This window comes from Corvus brachyrhynchos, unplaced genomic scaffold (assembly GCF_000691975.1).
Source record: "Corvus brachyrhynchos isolate BGI_N302 unplaced genomic scaffold, ASM69197v1 scaffold293, whole genome shotgun sequence".
NCBI lineage: Eukaryota > Metazoa > Chordata > Aves > Passeriformes > Corvidae > Corvus > Corvus brachyrhynchos.
The window spans coordinates 1,579,751-1,600,275 of record NW_008237410.1 but is presented as its reverse complement, the minus strand read 5'-3'; the positions used below and the strand labels follow the sequence as shown (position 1 = coordinate 1,600,275).

The 20,525-nt window shown below is 37.0% G+C and overlaps 1 protein-coding gene across 1 annotated transcript in view; it reads left to right on the top strand.

Annotated features, from left to right (window-relative positions):
* The first annotated feature begins 18,067 nt into the window (after positions 1 to 18,067).
* Positions 18,068 to 20,525, top strand: part of CNGB3 (cyclic nucleotide gated channel beta 3) — a 62,259-nt gene continuing 59,801 nt past the window's right edge. The window contains exon 1 of the mRNA XM_017731060.1: positions 18,068 to 18,226. Within this exon, the coding sequence (XP_017586549.1) occupies positions 18,119 to 18,226 (108 nt within the window). The 5' untranslated portion in view covers positions 18,068 to 18,118. The remainder of the gene's footprint in view (positions 18,227 to 20,525) is intronic.

Genomic DNA, 20,525 nt, shown 5'->3' with positions numbered 1-20,525 from the left:
CATTCTTGTGTAAAAAGCCTTTCCTGTGGAAAATTCCCCACTAACTCTAATCCAATTCTTTTCCTCGAGGTCCCAACAGAATCCCTTCCTGCTGTGCTTTCACCATAATTTCAAACTGGCCATGCTGCTGTCCTAGAAGTCCTTAAATGGCTGCCCCAGAGGTATTTTGCCCATCTAAAAGCCAGACAAAGCTGAAGCTTTCACCCTCCCTGTATTAAAATGCCTGTTCTTGAAGGTGATGAGAGCAGCAGCTGCATGGCAGAAGTTTTAAAGCACTCAGAATTCTCAGATGTCTTTCGTGCCACCTTCTGCCCCACAGCACATGTACAACTGTGCAGAGCAGCACAGGGTCTCCCAGCAGCCGTCCCCTGCTCTCCCCAGCCCTGAGACTACAGAGCGGCACCAGTGGGGCTGATCAGACAAGGCACAGCTTGTTGCCATCTGTTCTCAGCTGCACTGGCTCTTCCAATCTAACTCAGCCATTCTATGGCACTGGGAGAAGTCACAGAGATGAAGAATTCCTCCTCACCCCTGCTAGCTAAGCAGGCATTCTTAGAGCAGAAGCTGCTGCAAGGCAATGCTCTTAAAAGATTTTTTTTTTTCAGAGCCTTTTTTCCCTCCTACAGTGTTTCATTGCTGCTTAATTCTGATTTTGTGCTATCGCAAGCTCCAACAAGTTTGTGCTGCCCATATAAACTAGGAAGTCTACAAGCCCCTAGAGGTGCGCCAAAGATGGAAGATGACTAGGCTTGTCTCTTCAAATTTGTGGCATAGTTATAAGGAAGAGTTCTACAAAATATTTGTTCAATTTAATATCTTTTCATTGTTTCTTATTGAAAAAAATAGCCAAAAAAGTCTACTGTGAAACTGAATTGAGACATACCACCGTCCAAGTTCAACCAAAAAGCAAAGAAATTCAGCATAACAATTTGCTTAGCTGGGAGATGTAAACCACTGTTAAATATACTATTCAATATATATGGTATATGCAATACAATGCCATGTGCAAGCTTATTTATCTGACAGTGGCCTTAATGATAAATAAATGGACTTGACAAGGACAGACTTAAAGATGTGGCGCTTCATTCAAGCCACTCTTCTGTCTCAGGACAATGGATAAGAATTCATCCATTCCTAAATGGGTTCTTCTAGCAAGAACTCCTATTAACCTCTTGTGAACTTTTTTTAAACTAAAGAGTATTGAAAAAGTTCTAAACCAGTAAATGGTGAAAATGTGAAATAAATGTTGCAGAAACACAAATCCACTGGGAGTTGTTCTTTGAAATTTTTCACTTTGCAAGGATTTGAAGGTAAGGACTTTGTTTCCTTCACGACAGGTATAATTTGAGTGATCGGTTGCATGGTTGAAAATCAAATTTAGTATTTTTGAAATATGTTTTAAGACCCTCATATATTTGAGCTGACTTCTGTTTATAGCTCAGTAACTGCTCCACTATCTTGCATTCAAAAATGCAGCAATTTTTTCCTTCTGCTTATTGTCATTTTCTCTAGAAAACTATGTATCTTGTTTAATGATTTTCTTCTCAAAATATCTTTCAAGTAATTTAAAACTTTTTCTTTTGAATAAACAAACCTATATGAAGAAATACTATGAAAAATCTTATCCCAAGGGACCGCAAGACTTATGTTCCTATCCAAATACAAATTCTCATCACGGACACAGAACAGTCCTTGATTCATAAATCCTGTGGGATTATTGCAAAGCATTAAAAATATATACACACAGTCATACTTCTAGTCAGTAAAAACACTGAGAGAAGAAATTATACAGAACAGAGAAAGGACATGACTCCTGAGTTTATGGCTTCACAGAATGAAACAGAATCCACAGAGAAATGAAGTGTTTTATTTGCTTAATTTGTTTTTATTCCCAGGAAGACATTTACTGAACAATTAAACAAACTCCAAAACAGCATGAGAGCCCATTCACCATGACTCTAAACCACAGCAGAAATGGAGGGATGGTCTTTAAATTTAAGATATATTCCAGGATTAAGATGCCACTGTAAGCAAGTGAGAAGATGAAGAAATTTATACCTCTTTTTCTCACCAGCAGATTTTGTGGCATCTGGATCCATGATGACTCTGAGATCAAGTCTTGTTTACCTGTTTGTCCTAAAGTGCAGCCATGTATAATCATCATATTGTCTATAGAACTTTCTTTATAGAAAATTCTCCCTTCCCAATGTATAAATATCTTAGTATTTTTATCTTCAAAATTCTGTGGAAATTGCTCTCTCATCTTGGATTTTTTATACTGAACATCCAAATAGCCTCTTGGCTCTTCCAGTCTTTGCAGTCTCATTTTCAATAGCTTATTTAATTGCTACTTCTGTTCACCTTTTAATCATTCATACCATGTTCAACTCATGCATGGAACATAACATATTCTCTTCAACTAAGTTTCTGTTAAATTCACGTGAGAACACTTCATTAATGTTTCCACATATGCACATATTTCTTGAATTTATAAAAATGCCCTGCCTCTTTGACTACCTTTTATACTATTAACTCTTTTTAGCAGAGACCATGTTTAATTTGTCTATTCAGAAGCTGAATAAATATTTGTCCATCCTGTAAAATCACAATGTCCTTTATATATGTTGGATCATAAACTGAGCTCTGCATTTTCTGATCACAAAGATTTCAAGTATTTTTGCATTTTCTGGTATATATTCGGCACATTTTTGTTAGGAGGTGTGGGTCTGTTAAGAGATATGGTGACTTTTGAATAGCTGGTCAAATGAGAAGATAAGTGACTTAGCAAGCTTGAATATTATGGGGATGTTTTAACTCATGTCACAGACAATCATATTTTATGAACTTAAGGCAGGCAGCCAATTGAGAGCCACATAAGCAAAAGAGGCAGTCAGCTAAGATGGCATGGCACTGTCAGTTACCCTTCCTCCACTAAGCTGTCCTGACTTCTGCACCTGAAGAGGTAATAAGGACGTATGTCAGTTCCTAATAGGAGTAAGGAGAGAGAATCTCCCGGCAATAACCTCAACCCTTCCATATGTCCACAATGCAAGACCAGCAAACTCAATCATCTAATGTGCTCTCACCCTAATTCACAGCCTTGCTGTGACAACATGGAATAGATCCACCTCCTTGAAGCACTAAAATCCAATTTTAACAACTTTTCTGATAGATCATAATCCAACATTTCCCCCTGCCATTTTTATTGCATATATCCGGTAACCATGCCTGGTATTCAGGGTGTAATAATTCTTTAGATTAATCTAACATCCAAAGTTAGAAGCCATTTTAGGATTTTTTTCTGTCTACGTTAGGAAAGGAAGACCCAGGGGACTACAGGCTGGTCAGTCTCACCTCCATACCCAGCAAGTTTTTGGAGCAGACTGTGCTTGAAACTATGCTAAGGCACATGGGAAATAAGGATGTGACTGGAAACAGCCACCATGACTCCTCTACTGACAAATTTAGTGGCCTTCTATGATGAGGCTGTAAATTTTGGTGAATAAGGGAAAAGCAATAGATGTCATCCACCTGGACTTATGTAAAGAATTTTACACCGTCTCACATGATATCCTTTTCTCTAAACTGGAGAAATGTGAATTTACATTTGATGGATTGACCAGTTGGTGGATAAGGAACTGACTGGACAGTCACTTCCAAAGAGTTGTGGTCAACAGCTCAATGTCCAAGTAGAGATCAGTGATGAGTGGCTGTGTGAGTTGACAGAGGCGGGAAGCCAGAACAACCACAAAACCACAGATGAAATGTAAAGAGTACATTTCAATGTCAAAGTAGAGATCAGTGATGAGTGGCTGTGTGATTTGACAGAGGCGGGCAGCCAGAACAACCACAAAACCACAGATGAAATGTAAAGAGTACATTTATTTCCTTACCTCAGTAACCAGAGGATCCCTGAGCAACACCCAGGCAGAGACACACAAGAGGGAATGCAGGCACCACCCGGGTCAGTCCTTCCTAGCAAAAGGCAGGCCTGCTCTTTGCACCAGTTTATCTAGGGCCCGTGCACGTGTAACTTGCCAGCATGCTGTGACCTTCCCTGTGTTTTTTTATGATCTCTGAGCTTTGATCTTCTTTCTCCCAGAATAGGGAGCTCATGCATGTCCATGAGGGTGCCTCCAAGTGTCTCAAAATGCCAACATTATCTCTACACAGAAATTCTACTTCTCAAAAACCAAACAGAGGATAAACAGCAGTAGGCATAAAATATGGGATTTCCCACACCCTTATTCTCCATGCCTTGGCATTCCCAGCTGCAAGGCCATTTAAACAAATCTACCATCCTCCTCACCATTATTGCACTTTTAACCCTTTCCCAAGACTGGCATTCCTCAGGGGCTGGTGTTGGGACCTACAACATCTTTGTTGGGGACATAGTCAGTGGGATTGAATACACTGACGCGGTGCACAAGTGGGGGGGGAGTTTGAAAGAGCCTCGCGTCCATCCTGATCGTGTCCCTGTCAGAGCAGCTCCAGGGGGTGCCACGCAAACGCACTCGGACGCACTCTGACACACTGTAGTTGGTGGATTCTCACAGCCACTCACACACACACAGAGCCAGACAGTTTCTGCAGCGTCTCCGGGGACAAAGAGGGGGGAGGGAACTTTTGTATGGAGTTCTGAGGGGTTTATTAGGGTCCCCACTCGAAAGGATCCAGGGAGAAAGAACCCAGAATACTGAGGGATCCGGGGTTTTATCCAGATTGGCACTGGTGGTGGGCATAACATCGGGAACCTATCATTTGGGGGCCAGGGGGTGGAGAGGACGTGGGGTGACAGGGCAGTGACCAGTGGGGAAGGCGAGGGGTAGAACAAGGGAATTGAGAGCCAGTGGGGTATCAAGGAAAGGAGAACTATCTAGAACATGGACTTAAAAAGAGTAAAAGGGGGTGGTCTTAGACCTCTGAGCCTGCCCACCAGTGGACCTCAATGGTTTTGGGGTCCTGAGGCTCCCAGGCCAATCCCGTAGTGGACTCAACCACTGCAACAGTACACCCTCAGCAAGTTTGTCAAAAACACCAAGTTGAGTGGTGAGGTTAAGCCCCCGAAGGAAGGGATGCATCCAGAGGACCTTGACAGGCTTGAGGCGTGGGTGTGTGAGAATCCAATGAAATTCAACAAGGCCAAATGCAAGGTCTTACACCTGGGTTGGGGCAATCCCAATCACAAACACAGACTGGCTGAGGAATGGATTGAGATCACACTTGGACAAAAGGACTGGGAGATGTTGGTTGAATACAAGCTTGACATGCCTTGGCATCACATGCTTGAGCCCAGAAAGCCAGCTTTACCCTGCACCAAAAGAAATGTTACCAGCAGGATGTGGACTTGCTGCAGGAAGTCCAGATGAGGCCACGAAGATGGTCAGAGGGATGGAATACTGGAACAAGTTGACCAGAGATGCTGTGGACACTGCATCCTTGGAAGTGCTTAAGACCAGGTTGGAGGGGACTTTGAGCAAGCTGCCCTAGTGGAAGATGTTCCTGTCCATGGCATGGGATTGGAACTATATGATCATTAAGTTTCCTTCCAACCCAGGCCATTCTGTGGTTCTCTGATTAACAGTCTGTCTTTTCCCAAACGAAGGTACAGAAAAAACACAGACACCTCACCCCAACCACCCCCAAGTTATACTTTGAATTACCTTTGCAAAGATAGCAAAATATTGAAGAGCAACTGTGGTCTTCCATTTTACAGAAAGGAAAAAGCATAAATAGATGGTGCAGGAGAACTCTACACTGCAGATTATGCTAAGAGTAGGACTTGGTGACTCAGTCCAGAAGACAGAAAAGATGTGCATCTTCCAAGGTGAGAAGGAAATAGAGAAGGACACTTTCATCCCTGAGTGCTACTGCAGTATTATGCCTTCTGTGCTATGACTTACTATGATTTATATGCATCACTGAACAAAATTTGTCCGTTAGAGAAGAAATCTCTATATTTACATTCTTATGGCTTTGCTACAAGACCTCTAAGACATCATGTTAGACACTCATCTGCATTGTGCAACTCAAGAATTTATTTGTCTTGGTTCCCTTCATAATGCTGTGAGAAGAAAGGCATAAATGATCATCATCTCCCTTCAGGAGGCCTACTGCTCCCCCTTCAGATAGTCGGGATGAATCTCAGTCTCTGCACTGCTTTAAGACAAAGCAAAGACAAGAGAACAATAAACATGTTACATTTAGATGACCATATAAAGTTTTTTAATAGAGTGGTTATTGTCAAATAAAATTATTTTCCACTTTTTCTTTTTTAAATTCATTGGACAGATGTGTGACAGAGAGTAAATCAGCATAAATAGAGCAAATAAAATATAAAACAGGATTAAGAAATAATTAATAAAACAAAAAGAGTTGGCAAGAAAGTGGCAGATTATTTGGAGCCTGATATTTATCAAAGGCTAAAGCATAGTAGGTGGCTGAAGTTATTGTATTTTTCTATTAAGGAAGAACAGTTTCTTGGCAGATTCTGTAGGCAGTAAGCACCTCAAAGCCATTTTTAGCTTTGCATGCAATTAGGCTGCTGAATCTAATGGGAATGCATAAACTCCCCTGTGTAGCTCATCCTCTAGGATGTATTTATCTCATGTTTTTGTGTTACATAGCAGTACAGAAAAACCTGCTTGCTCCTATTAAAAAAACTTAAGAAGCATCTATATTAAAAAGTTTGCATATTCTGTATGAGCTACTTATTTCACTTAGGAACAGCAAAAGGTAGTTTTCAGTCTATAAAGACATTACATTATCTTAAGAAACAGGCTGCTTCTCCCTTGAGTCCAGGATCATACTTCCACACAGAAAATATCTGGGTTTTTTTTTACCTTTTTGTCTATCAAAACACATACAGCTGAGAGTATATGAAAAAAAGTACATTCTTGTCCAGCTGACAGTGGTGCAATTATCTGACAATTTTCCCATCATTTGTGCTTGAGGGCACCACTAAAGCAGGAGCAGTGCTGAAAGTAGAGAGTGGTTATTTGTCAAAAATAGCAGGACAAATCAGCAATTTCACTACAGGCTACACAGCTTTTCAGAACAACCTTGAGATGGGAGAGTGGAAACCTAAAATTTTGCTAATGCCTAAGGTGAAGTTTGGTTAATTTTCAGAAGACTACAATACATACCTATAAAATTTAATAAGGAAGTGATACCTTGATGACACAAGAGGTGCCTTCTCATATATTATCTACTAGAATAAATTAATACATGAAGAGTTTTGAGTAGTATCCAGCAGGAGAGTAGAGACTGCAGCAGGAAGCTCTAAATCTATAGCATTTGGTTGTAAATTCACCAAACTTGGCCCTTAAGCATTACAACTACAAAAGGTATTTCTGTGTGCCTTATACTGTAATAACCATTCAGTAATTATTGACCTAAAAGAGGGGTAAGCAATGAAACCTCTTTTCAGATCTAATGCTTAGCTCTTGTCAGAGAGTAGAGCACTCTAAATTACTGACATGAAAAGAATGCACTCAATCTTTTGCCAGGGCTGTAGCATTACCTTCAAATCTGCTCAATGTGTGTATTGTTCAATAGCAGAACTTTTCAACTCGTGATCTACAAACAAATTCTGCTCAATTATCAGAAAAAACATGTGTGTCCATAAGACCATTGTCATCCCTTGCTTGGTCTAAATAATGTTCTTGTCCAAAAACCTAGCTGAAGAGCTCTGACTGTGGTTTGCTTTGTGCGTTAGTGGTGCAAGAAGCTCCACTTACTGTTAGAATTTGCCACTGCTCATGCTAATAGAGCACAAACTGAGATCCCAAAAAAACACAACCATCAGCTTGTACAGGCTGCTTTCTCTCTGACAGATTTGACAGACCAAAAGTAAAAAGATTATAGAAGATTAATAAAAAATAAATTAGAGTGAGGAAGCAGATGAAGGAGACCTGCTGTAACAGCTGTTGTGATCTCTAGGTAGGGCACAGCATTGGAGCTCTGACAGGAGGAGCAGGTCTAGTGGTCTCAGAACAAAGTGATCCTGGATCTCAGGGTTCTCTGGCAATGGCACAGTACGAACCAAGATGAAGTACCCAAGGAAGAGCATAATGTTTAATAAGAGCAAGCTGAAGAGGGAAATCAGAAGATTTAAGAGACATTTTGCAAAATGCAAGTGAGAAAGGAAGGAATTCCAGATCATTATGCAAGTAAAAATCAATAACTCTATGGTTGATAGCAAGACTCGTAGATTTTCTGGGTTGAAATTAGGTTGGGGGTGAAAAGGGGGTAAATTTTGCTAACCTAGTGAAGAAACATGTTTCTCACAATATGAAGGGGTTGAGGATGCAAAAGACATGGGTAACTGGAGGTATGAGTAGATGCCATCCTCCGTGCTCTTCTTACACATGCTCATAGAAGGAAGTAGAAGAATGGGATTATCCTGGAGTTCATAGTTTCCAGTCCCCCTCTGTCAGTCAGGTGACCTTAAAAATACGTGGTCTTTGCTAAAGACCAAACAGAGATGTATAAATAAACAGCAAAGATAGAACTTTTCCAGGATTTCATCTGAAGGAAAAGTGACTACTGCTCTGCTGCTTTATAAATCTGGAAAAACTATAATTTTTAAGAGAAATATAAATCTTCTCTCGCCCTGATAAAATTTACTGCTCTTCATAAACTGCTTAATCATGAACTTACAAGTGCTTTTGATTAATGGCTGGGGAGAGAAAAAAGGTCATATTTTATCTGAATAAGAAATGGCAGTTTTGTAGCAGCGAGAGCCATAACCAAGCTAGATCTATAACAGAAAGGAAATGGCTTCTTTCCAGCTTGTACAGCACTGATTGAGCTTTTAAATACTAAATAAATCTATTTTCCCAAACTGCAAGAACTTTCATTTTTCCAAGAACAAGCTTAAACCTGATATCAAATACATTATCCAAGTCTAATGCAGGAGGGGGAAAAGAAGTGCTCTATTTTAACCATTCCTTTAAGTTCTTCAGGTGTTCTTTAAGGGAGTTTTTCCCTCCTTAAATAGAAGTACTAGTGACTTAGGAAAGTGAAATTTTTAGTGCATTTTACCACCAAACATGCTATATCACCTTTAGAATCTCTTCATCTAGGTTTCTGGCCAGCACACACTACTGCAGTCTAAGAATGTTCAAGTATAACTCCTAACACTTAAGACATAGTTTTTCAAAGACTTATGGACACGGTGAGCTAAAATTACAACATTTTGGTTTTTTAATTTATAATTTCTGTGAAGGAATTCACCTTTTTAAAGTTATCCAAATTTGCATATCTCAGGAAACCAGAATCAAAAGCATGACAGATGATAGCAAGTAGAAAAGTCACTAGCTCAAATAACTGTCTTTCACAACTGTGGTATGCCTACAAGAACCATCCCAGTGGTATGTGGGGACATGGAAGACAGACTGATCTTTCAAATGGCTGAAAACTTGCTTCAGCACATTGAGTTAAAAAAAGTTAAACTACCCTTCTCCTTAAAGTATGTGACAGCTCCATAGAGGTAACCTTAAAAGTAATGAAAGGGTCTTTTGTGGAGAGGTGGGAATATTGAGGTTAAAGAGATAATCAACTAAAATGAAAAGAAATCAGGTAAGTTTAAAAATATTATTGTGGCTAGCAGGCTCCAATGGATGTTGTAGGATTTTCTTGTCTGTAGGACAGAAACGTCACAGTTTGATGAATTATTTTTCATGAGGAGAGAATGTCTGAGTAACTACTTATCAATTTAAAATTTGTAAATAAAGAACACATTTTCATTCACATTGCCCCCCAAAAATATTAGGAAAATGGGAATATGAATTCTTCATAGCATTACCTAAATGTAAGTGAACCCCTTCCTGAAAATATAAAGTGGAGAGTTCAACCAAGACAATAAAGGACTTTTTTTTGCCATGAAATACCCTTCTTTTTAAATCTATCTCACTGCTTAACAGGAGTGACTCTAGCAACCCTAGCCTCTACTGCTTCTCTTGGAGCTGATTACATTTTACCAGAAGTATAATCAATGCTCTACTTGAGAAAGAGAGGTCCAGGAGAAACCAGAAGTGGAGCCTGTCTTGCTTATAGAGTCATTACTCTTCTGCATTTTATTACTGAATCAAATGAGTTACTAAATCAAGTCCATCATTACCACCAGACCTTCATGAATTGCAGGCCAGTCAGGTCATGACTGCTGTACAGTCAAGGTCTATTCAAAGAATTTTCCATTTGATTTCCACTCCTAGAAGTTTTATATATTTTATCCAGTAAGTGGAATGAAATTATTTGTATAAAATTTCCCATCTTTACAAGAGAAGCTATCACTATGCTCTGCCCTTTCCAAATGATGGAGGTGCAGGGCTTAGCACTTGCTCTGGGTCTCCTTGTAATTTTGTGTTAATCTTTGAGTTATAATAGATACAGCTATACTGATTCAACAGGAAATGTTGAGGATAGATCTTTTCATGTTTACTAAAGGTCAGCCTAGTACTGCAGAAGAGTGGGAACTGTGAATATGAATCCTTTTTTGTCAGAGGTCAGAACCAAAGACAGGTCCTGGATTTAAGCTTATGATAGAATTCACTAGATTATTGCATTAAAATATTCTCACTGCTCCCTTTCAAAAGAAGATGAAAAGAGAAAGCAGAAGCCAGTACAGCACTTGGAAGAGTTTAATTATGCTAGATACTATTTTTCTGAGCCAAGCTACTTACACAAAGAGTTAACGTTTGCCTAATGTGAATGTTTTCATAACGCATTATCTCATCAGAGGGAACTGCAGTGTTAAGTACCATTAATAATGAATTAAAAATAGTAAGAATTCCTACTCCTTCCACCAGAGGTTTCTCCATCCAAACAACTTATTTGTCAATCACGACAATTCTGAAAGTTGCAAAAAAGAGCTAGAATTGAAAAAAATAGATTGGTTTCAATCTGTGCATGGCAGGCAAAAGTCTCCTCAGACACTAATTACTTTTACAGAGAGAAAAGTACATGAAGTAAAAATGTAAAGGTTTGATGGACTGGCTGAAACTGGGGCAAGTCCCAGTTCAGTGCTTTATCAATTATATCAAGCTATCTCTATGTTTAAAGTGCTGGGTTTTTCTCTGCTAAGGCACTGTTTCTGCAGTACTCAGTTCTCAATTTGTTGCCGTATTGTTGACTAGATGAGGTAGTTTGTGTTGGTGGCATGCTTTAAATATTTATGTTAGCAGAAACATAAGGCTTAGCACCACTGCGGTGGGAATAGGATGCTCTGAGGGTACATAGAAAATATGATGGGTTCAGAGGAATACATTACACACTTCTGAGAGCTTTTCTTCTTTTGATAGCACAATGGATTTCAGCTTTCCAGAAGAGATGCAATTTATAACCAAATTTCTATTTCCATTTCCCTCACACAGAAGTGTTAACATATACAAGCATTAACATTGCTGGTATGAAAGATCCTAAATGTATAATCCTCTCTTCCTCCCCTCCCCACAGTGATCATTTTCTTGCAGGAGAGTACAGTGGCCACAGATGCTTTTCCTCCACACTTATTTCTGTTCTTCCCCACAGGTACCTGTCTTGCACCTCTGGGTCCTTTTTCATCTAAATTAAGCCATATCATCATCTCCACAGTCCCTCTTCAAGAGAGTATGTCAAGGTCTTATAACTAAAGTAATTGAGAAGTAAAGTAGTCTAAAGAAAAAAATAGGGGGACTGCGTCACTTAAGTTATCACATCTGCTTCTGTTTCTTAAACTTCTCGTTTTTATTAGAAAGGGAATCTTCAAAAGCCCACAAATATCGAACATGAAAATGCAATTCTATCCTGATCACCTTCAGATATTTTTTGGAGTAAGAAACTATTTCCTTCTCTCTTCCTCCCCACCCCCACTTTACTCCTATAAGAGAATAGAATTGAGGAATGTTGAGATGACATTGGTCAGAAACCAGGCACCAAGAATGAGATTATATATTGCAAATATTCTGAACAAAAGACACTTATTTCATCTGTTTGATTTGTTTGGTTGGTTGGTCGGCTGTGGGTTTTTTGCTTTTGAGTTGCAATTTTTTTTAAGAAAAAAGTCCTTTTTTTTATGGGGGCTCCTTTTCACCTCACATTAGATGGTTTTGAATTCCAAAATGAAGCATGTAGACTTAAAACTTATCAAAATTTGATATTCAGTTGTGGTTCAAGAATATCTGTTCTTCTCAATTACAATGAAATTTCCTTTTCCTGGTGCACTCATGTGTGAAAGACAAACTCACCTGATGTTTTCTTACAATTTTATTTAAGGGACTGAAATTATTTTCTACCACTTTATCATCCTTGTTATCCATGGTATTCTGCATAAGAGAAGCAATGATTAGTGGCTAAATAAGTAAATGATAACCAGGTAGTCTGGTGTGAAATCACATAAATATAGTCGCTAGAAAATAACCCTTGCATTTTTCTTTTGAGTATAAAAATACATGTAAAGCAGCGATTCTGAAACCAACATCACAATATCAAATTTTTTAACAAGAGAAAGAAATCGAGATTAAAGTTCTTTTATAAGGCTAGAAAACAAAGCAGCAGAACTACATATATTTTGGGAGTCTTGACATTTTACTGAAATTTTTGACAGCTTACTATTTTAGTGTGTGCTTGCATGGTTCAGAGATCTTACTGCTCCTACTAGCATTTGAAGGAAAATAATTTTACCAAAGTGACTTAATTTTCAAACTCTTGATGTAAATACCCTTCAGGCAGAAAAAACTACTTGTCCAGTAGTTTTCAGTAAAAGTTTTTAAATTTGGTTCAAAGGCAGTCCACGCAGCTTCACACTGAAATGCAGGCCCCAGTCCAGGAGTCAGGCCTTTCAAAGGAAAGGTATTTTCCTCCTGGGGCTTCCTACTGAAGAAATTCAGAAAAGGAGCCATTGTCAACTTCTACTGTAAACAGGTGGAGTATGTGTTCACCAAAAAAATTCAACAGTACAGAAGGATGTTTGAGCTCATCTCACATTGTCATTGTTAAATACACAAGGGCTTGTTGTTAATTCTAAACCAATAACATCATGGCAGGGGCATGGTTTCAGCTGGAGTCAGTCTTCATTTCTGCCTTTGTTTGGGAAAACCACACCAGGCACTGTCTTCAGGAAGTATTTTTGTTTGTTTGGTGGTAAAGGTTTTTGCAATTTTTAAGCAAATTGTGATTCCATCTTCTAATCTCTCATAGTGTTTCCTCCACTAGTAGAAGGGGGGGGAAGGGGGGCAGTTTGAGTGGGTCTAATGTTCCCAATGGGTTTTAAACCAGCACAAGCATATTTTGAGAAGCTCTAGCACTTGAACTTCGTATTTTGAACTAGTTCAGTCTCCCTTGAAGTGCCTTACATTCAGAGGGTTTCTCCTGGGAAACATGAAGCAGACCACATACAGGCAATTTCCCATCTAAATGTTATGGCAGAGAATTTATTCCCTTTCACAGCAATCTATTCTTCTTCATGGAGACAAAAAATGGGAAAAGAAAGGGGACTATGATGTCAGCAGTATAAGGTTACTAAATGGCTGAATGTGGCATGAAAGCACTGGTTTTTATATTGTTTGTTTCTGACACAACAGTGACCCCTTACACATTCCAAACCAGTACTTCTTGCCCATGAAGGTACTTGAAAAAATCATAGCTTGCTGGTTTGAGATTATATGTTGCTCCTGGAGGGGCTGCAGGACACCTAATTCTTTCAGTGATATAGCTGAGAATCCTCCAAGTAGTTCTTGCAGTTACCATTCTGGAGAGTGTGTTCCTTTTTGGTCCTAGGTCCAGAGATTAATTTTGGATACTCATTTAAGTAAAAGAGGTACTTTTGAGCAGTACCTTAGCAGATAAAGCTTTCTCATGTGATGAGTCACATTTTAGGCAGTGGCAATGATGTTACTAAAGAAATTCTGCCCATAAGGATATGTAAGAAATAAATACCTATTAGTGGTGCCTTTTTTCTGCTCTGAGGGGAAAAAAAGATGCCAAAAAGACAGGAAAAAAAAAAATGAAAAAAAGCCAGACATGCTAAGGGAAATGTACCTTCTACTAATAGACAAGAACCTTTCTTCAGCTTTTATTATGCCTGCAGATGAATGTCATAACTAAACATAAGGAGGTTTGCATTTTTCTTCTTAAATCCCACTCCTTTGATTCATATGTCACTTTCAGCAAAAGAGGTCACTAGCAAAAAGCGGTATCAGCCATTATAATTTTGGCAGGCTGACAGTCAATTTGTCACCTCCTACAGCCCACACGTCATATTATAGCATGATTCTATGATCATATTCAAAGCTAGCCAGGATCTGGTGCAGACTCTAGAAAATGAGTCTTAAGGATATGGCTCCCAACTTAACTAAGCAATTTTATATAGAGGAATGTGAAAAGGAATAGGAAATAACAACATTCTGTCTTTTTCCAGCATATTGCCAAAGAAGTGTTCCGGTCTCTTTTTTGTGGTAAGCTGAATAATTCCTATGATTGGATTTTACAAATAAAACTGAATTTGAAAGGTAAGTCTGCATTCCTTGAAGGCCAAAACAATCAGATTATTGTGTATTTTCAGATTCCTTCAGACTATAAGACCTATTACTGCCTCAAACTTAGGATGCAGAGGATTTGTGCCAGCATATAAACTGCAACGTATGAAAAGTCTTATGAATCAGTGCAAAATTAGATATAGTAAAATGGTGGAGGAATCATTCTTTAAGTAATCTTTGCAATTTCTAGAGATACCTCACTGAATGCTAAAGTTATAATGCATACATCTGGCCATGACTGTAATAATAAGCCTAAGGAGATATATTTCCATTGAAAGCATGAATTAATTTTCTTCATTAAGGTAGAGTTAATTAGAAGATAGTATCACCTTCATTTAAAAAAGAAGACAATAAATAGATATGAAAAATCTGAGCTCCAAAACCATTTTTTTTCCAAGGAAAAAATAAAAAAAAGTCTTTTAACAAAAAACCTCAGCATTAAGGATGACAGATAAATTACTGTTATAATTTTCATTAATCCACAAAAATATTGAAAATTGTCAAATCTTACACTGTGAAAAGGCAAAAATTATGAAAAGTGCTAGATTCAGCTTTTGACTGACTGCTATTACAGAGCTCTAAAGAAAGATGTACTACTCTTAGCTGTCAAGATCCTTGAATCTCAAATATAAACTGAAGAAAGATACCTATGAAAAACATCTGCATGCTATATTTTGCATCATGGGAATATCTGAACGGAAGTGAAACCCAGGCATTGATATTTTTAAAGTATTACACATGACTTAATGCAAAATAAAAATTCCAAGTGACATCTATTGATCTGTACATTCAAACAACTGGAGCAACTGACACTGCCTTTGGAGGAATGAAAAACAGTCCTTGGAATTCACTCTATGCCTATTAACTACACCGGGAGTTAAATCTGCACTCATGGTGCTTTCAAACATTTTATTACAAGTTCCAGTCAAAAAAAGACTAACAAAAACCAAACCACCTCCAAGAACAGTCCTGAAAAAGGGAATCTCTTCCTATTAACAACTCTCCTAATTATTCAGAAAAAGAAGTCAGGCTTCCTTTTTTATATTCTTAAGTACTGCACTCTTTGAGATTAAAAATATCATCTTTTGAAGAAAAATCTTATCTAAAGATTGAAAAGCCAAAGCATATGTCACATTTTTTACTGGAAGACAAATATTTCCTTGAAGAAAAAAAAAGGATAGGAGGTAAATCAGTAATAAATATAGGATATACTCCACCTGTACCTAAAGAATGTATGAGGCAGGCTTGAAATCCCTGTACCCTCTGGGGTTTACCATAAATACAGCACCTAGTAAGCCTTGGCCAAAGCCATTGTAGCTAAGAAGCTAACTGGACACAGGCTATCTTCTTTTTTGCTGCTCTCTTAATCTTACTTAACAGTGCATCATGGTATTCAATTCCCTGAAGTGCTTTTAGTGTGGTAAAAATACATAAATAGCCATTGCACATAGAAGAGAAATGAAATATTGAAGCAGATTAATCACTTTACCAGGGTCAGGATGTGAACTTGTACCTCTGTTGGTATCAAAATACAAGTTTTGTTGTGATCTGCTTATTATTTACAAAATCAGGTCATATGAAGTGGTTTCAAACATTTTTTTTAATTAGTCACAGACTAAATAAATATCACATTCATTAACTGTGGATGTCCATAGTTATTAACATATTCCCAATGGTACTTCCTTTTAATGTCTGGTACATTTCTTTTGCATGCCTATTAATCATAAATTATATACCAACATAAACATTATATTTAAAAAAAACATTAAAACAGGTTGCTTCACATTTTTGAAAAGATGAATGGGCATAATTTTGCAGAAATTCTTAAGAGAGATACATATTTTCCTTTAATAAATGTTATATATTTTCATTGCAAATGGGTTTTATGCAGAACTTTACAATTTTTAATAAACCAGGAATAAAACTACCTGTTCTAAAAAATTTTAGTAATTAGGAATTTCTTTTTAGGAGAAAACAGTTGCTCTCAAAAAGGTTCAGTCTTCAAGTATGGTTTGTATGTGGCTATTGTTTAAAGCTTCCTGAATTGGTCAATTTAATCCAATAAAATTTCACATAGTAAAAGCTAAGTTGTTTTCTAAGATTCTCCTGTTATGAGAAGATGTAAAAATTCACATCCAGAAGAAAAAAGCTACCTATTGTCCAGACTTGCATAAATATGTAAAAATACTTTAGATATTAATTCATAATTTACCCATTCAAACTCTAATTTTAAAAACAGTGAGAAAGATTAGCAAGAATTGTATTGCTTTTAAAGTAAATCAGGTCATAGAAGCTAATAAAAGGGGAGGTTCTAAGCTCTTGCTGTATCTACCAACTATGAAATAATCATGCATATGGGGAGGTTCCCAGTTACAAAACTGAAGGCTGGCCAACTATTACAAGGTTTGCTTCATAAGTGTCACTGGAGGAAAAAAACTTGCAAACGAATAAAAATTTTTGTTTCATTCTTACAGTTACTTCTATGGTAGAATATGGATTAGAAACCATCCTTCCCAGAAAATAAACCCCAAGGAGGGACATTTTTAAAACATCGATGTAATTGCTAAATATGTAATTTAAGGAATAGCTCAGAGGAGTAGGTTTCTGTATTTCTTGATGCCTTAATGATCAGCATAAATCAATTGTAAGCTGTTAGCTCAAATTCAAAGCTCAAACTGAAGGCATAGACTGGTAGTACATAAAGTGAAATTAAGGATAAAAAGAGACAATTAAGTTGTAAAGATCCTTGCTAACAGAGGCTTACTTAACATGGCCTTAGAGATACTTGAAACTGAATTGACCTATAAACTAAACCATGCTTGATTTTACAGAGATTTATATAGGATGACCCAAAGCCTATAGAATCTCAATATCATGTCCCAGTTATAAACGATAAAAGCTTATATTTTACTAATTTATAGGATATTCGTTCACCTAACACTTATTCTCATCGAGACTGTAGCTAAGACAGCATAAAGTTGCCTGCAAATGCATTAGAAAATGAAAGATTAACTTTTTTCCATATTTTAAAATAAGAAGAATGAAATAAAACAAGGTATAATGTTGCAAAAACAAACCCCAAGAGAAGAGTTTTATTGTCATTCACTCAAAAAATAAGTTCAGGACTACAAAAAATTAAATGTTTTGAGATCTCGTGTCTGTATTGTTGATTATTTATTAATTAAACATTTTCATTTCCTGGTTAAACTGCGAATATGCTAACAACTTAAAACCTTATCTCTAAATATAAATTAAATGTTTAATATCCAATACATAGAAGATTACACACTAGTTTATTCTAAACAGAAAAGAGTCACTCTCCTCTGACTTTTTGCATGGAAAGTGGAACTGTATATGGTGTAACAGTCATGACTAAAAAAATCTTAAAAATAATTTAGTCTACAACATAAAAAATAAAGGTACTAATGACGACAAAAAAATGCCACTGAAACAGACTCTGCAAGGAATTTTTTTCAGGCACTAATCAGACCTAAACCTGATTAAGGGTCTAATTGGCTTGATTACTGATGGCAAGAAAACGTGTGCTATAAGCCTGTTCATGGTAAGAGTTACAGAGGCTTCAGGGGAGTTGAAGAGGCAAGATGTTTAGAAAACTAAAATCAGTATTTTCTAGACCAAAATTAGCACCTGAGATAGCAGATTGCAAGAATGAAGGTGCCCCTCCACCACCAAAGACATCAACAGGCCAGGTACAGCTTTTCTTGTCTATTATAGACTCGTTAATACTCTTTTTTTAGAAGGTATTTATGTAAGTAAATGCCAAAGGTTAGAATTTCAAATATACTTACTGAACATGGTATCAATCTTTATTTAGAAAAACGAAATAAATGTCTTTATTCTCCTCCACCCTACCATCTTTTCTTTTTGAAGAAAATATAATTTTCTCCTTTTGAAAGCTGCTTTCCAAATAGGGCTCACCTGAAATAGTATAGGCTTATGAGAGGTCATGATCAACATTGCAAATGGAGAATTAGAGATACAGATATTGCTGCTTTTCATATGACGATATATTTTTCTGCATCTTGTTTCCTTCTGGCAGGAAATTTCAGTGTGTCCTTTCTGAATATTAGAATGTCATGCAGTTATATATCAGCCTGCTTCCTGATAACCATTGGAAAGATGAAGTAATTAAGTAGCTTTTGAAAGAAATATTTTTTTCAGCTTGGTTTTAATAATGTAAATCCTCTTTGAAAAAAAAAATAAGTTCTATTAGTCTATATTTTTATTTAGTATTTCTTTGCTGTAAAGGTTAATTCATTATTTTCAATTTAATTAATAATAATAGAAAATAATGTAGCAAAAAGATAAGTACTCCTTCTCTTCTTCCCTTTGAATTTTTATCTTTTCCCAATAATTTCCCCAGAAAACGCTTTTGTTTTTTCCAGCTTCACATAATCAAAACTTTACAAGGCAAAATGGCAAAAATTTATGGTTTCACTAAATAATTAGGGAAATGAAAAAGTTTCTTTAGTATCAGCATGAGCTATTAATCATTCATGCTTATTGAAACAATCAAAACTCCTCCATTATAAAGTTAGTTTTAAGAAAAGGATTTCTTTTAACACATTCACAACAGTTGAGCATATACAAAAATTCTGACATAACTTCTGGGAGCTTTGATTTACATGTACAAGAGTTCTATTAATTTTACAGCTTTAAGTAAAATTGATAGAAGCAAAATGTTTGTAAGACAGAATCACTTCCTAGAACTGATGTTTTCTAAAGCTCATAGGTTTGTACAGCCTCAGGAGGTGTGGTTTAATCCAGCCCAACTACAATTCAGATTTGATTTATCACTGTTATAAATAAGATGAACAGGTATATTCATACTCTCTTTTTGTCATCCACAAAAAATGGCAAAAATGTCTATGTTTAATAACCTTCATATACTGCAGATCTACAAGCATTGTTCACGCTTCTTTTACGGTTCAGTTTTCTTGTGTCAATAACTGCTTTAAAAGAAGAAAACTGCTGCATATCAGCAGTTCTCTGCAGGCTGACATCTCACTTGGCAAATATTAATTTTCTCCATTTTGTTTCTTTTCTTCTTTGCCTCTGTTTCATGAGTTCTTTTACTCAGAGTTCGAATTAAAATACAGGAGACAGGGATTTTATCTTCGGACTTAGATGTTTACTGTATCTTATCTATAGTACAGCTGCACAGAGTGTGCCTCTAAGTTAACAATGTGGAAAATGGCCCTGAGTTCTAGCTTCCAAGGCCTTTTAAGGTCCAAATTACCCAATTATGGAACGCCAACTAATTTGTTTTTACTTATAATCCAATAACTAACTATTCATGATCCACACTGCTGGTTTTTTAAACCAATACCAAACCACCCAGATTTGTAAAGAGGAAGGAGAAAAGAAGAAGAACAAATCCACACCCAAAATCCCCCATATTGTTACTAAATCCCATACACCTAATTTTTCTACATCTCTACATACTCCACCCAGTGATATAACTTTTAATTACACAGCAACAATATCAGTGTTATTACACAATTTAGGAACCCTTTCCCAAGGCCTCAGGTCAAATGCAGTGTGCTTCTGAGGATCACTGTCTGTCAGCACTGAAAGGCTGAAATTCTCAGAACTCAGGGTTCCAACAAGCAAAGGGCTCTAGCTAAACAGATGTATTTAGATTTCACTGAAGACATGGATTACTCTTTTGGCGAGAATAATTTCATACATCAGTGCAACGCTCAGATCGTATCAACATCAGCCTCGACTCTTTAAAACACTGCTAAGATGGAGGCTGAATAGATCAGGGATTAAGACATTTCCTGCCTGCAAGGAGCTACCATCTAAAGAGTAAAGAAGAAAGTACATAATATCTGGTAACTGATTAATATACTAATTAATGCACTAATTTATGTATTTATGCTATTAGGAGGGAGCCTGAAACAAAGAAAACAATCTTTACAAGAAAACACCATGCAAGAACCTTGAGTATGCACAGACATTGATTGGAATTTTAATATACACATA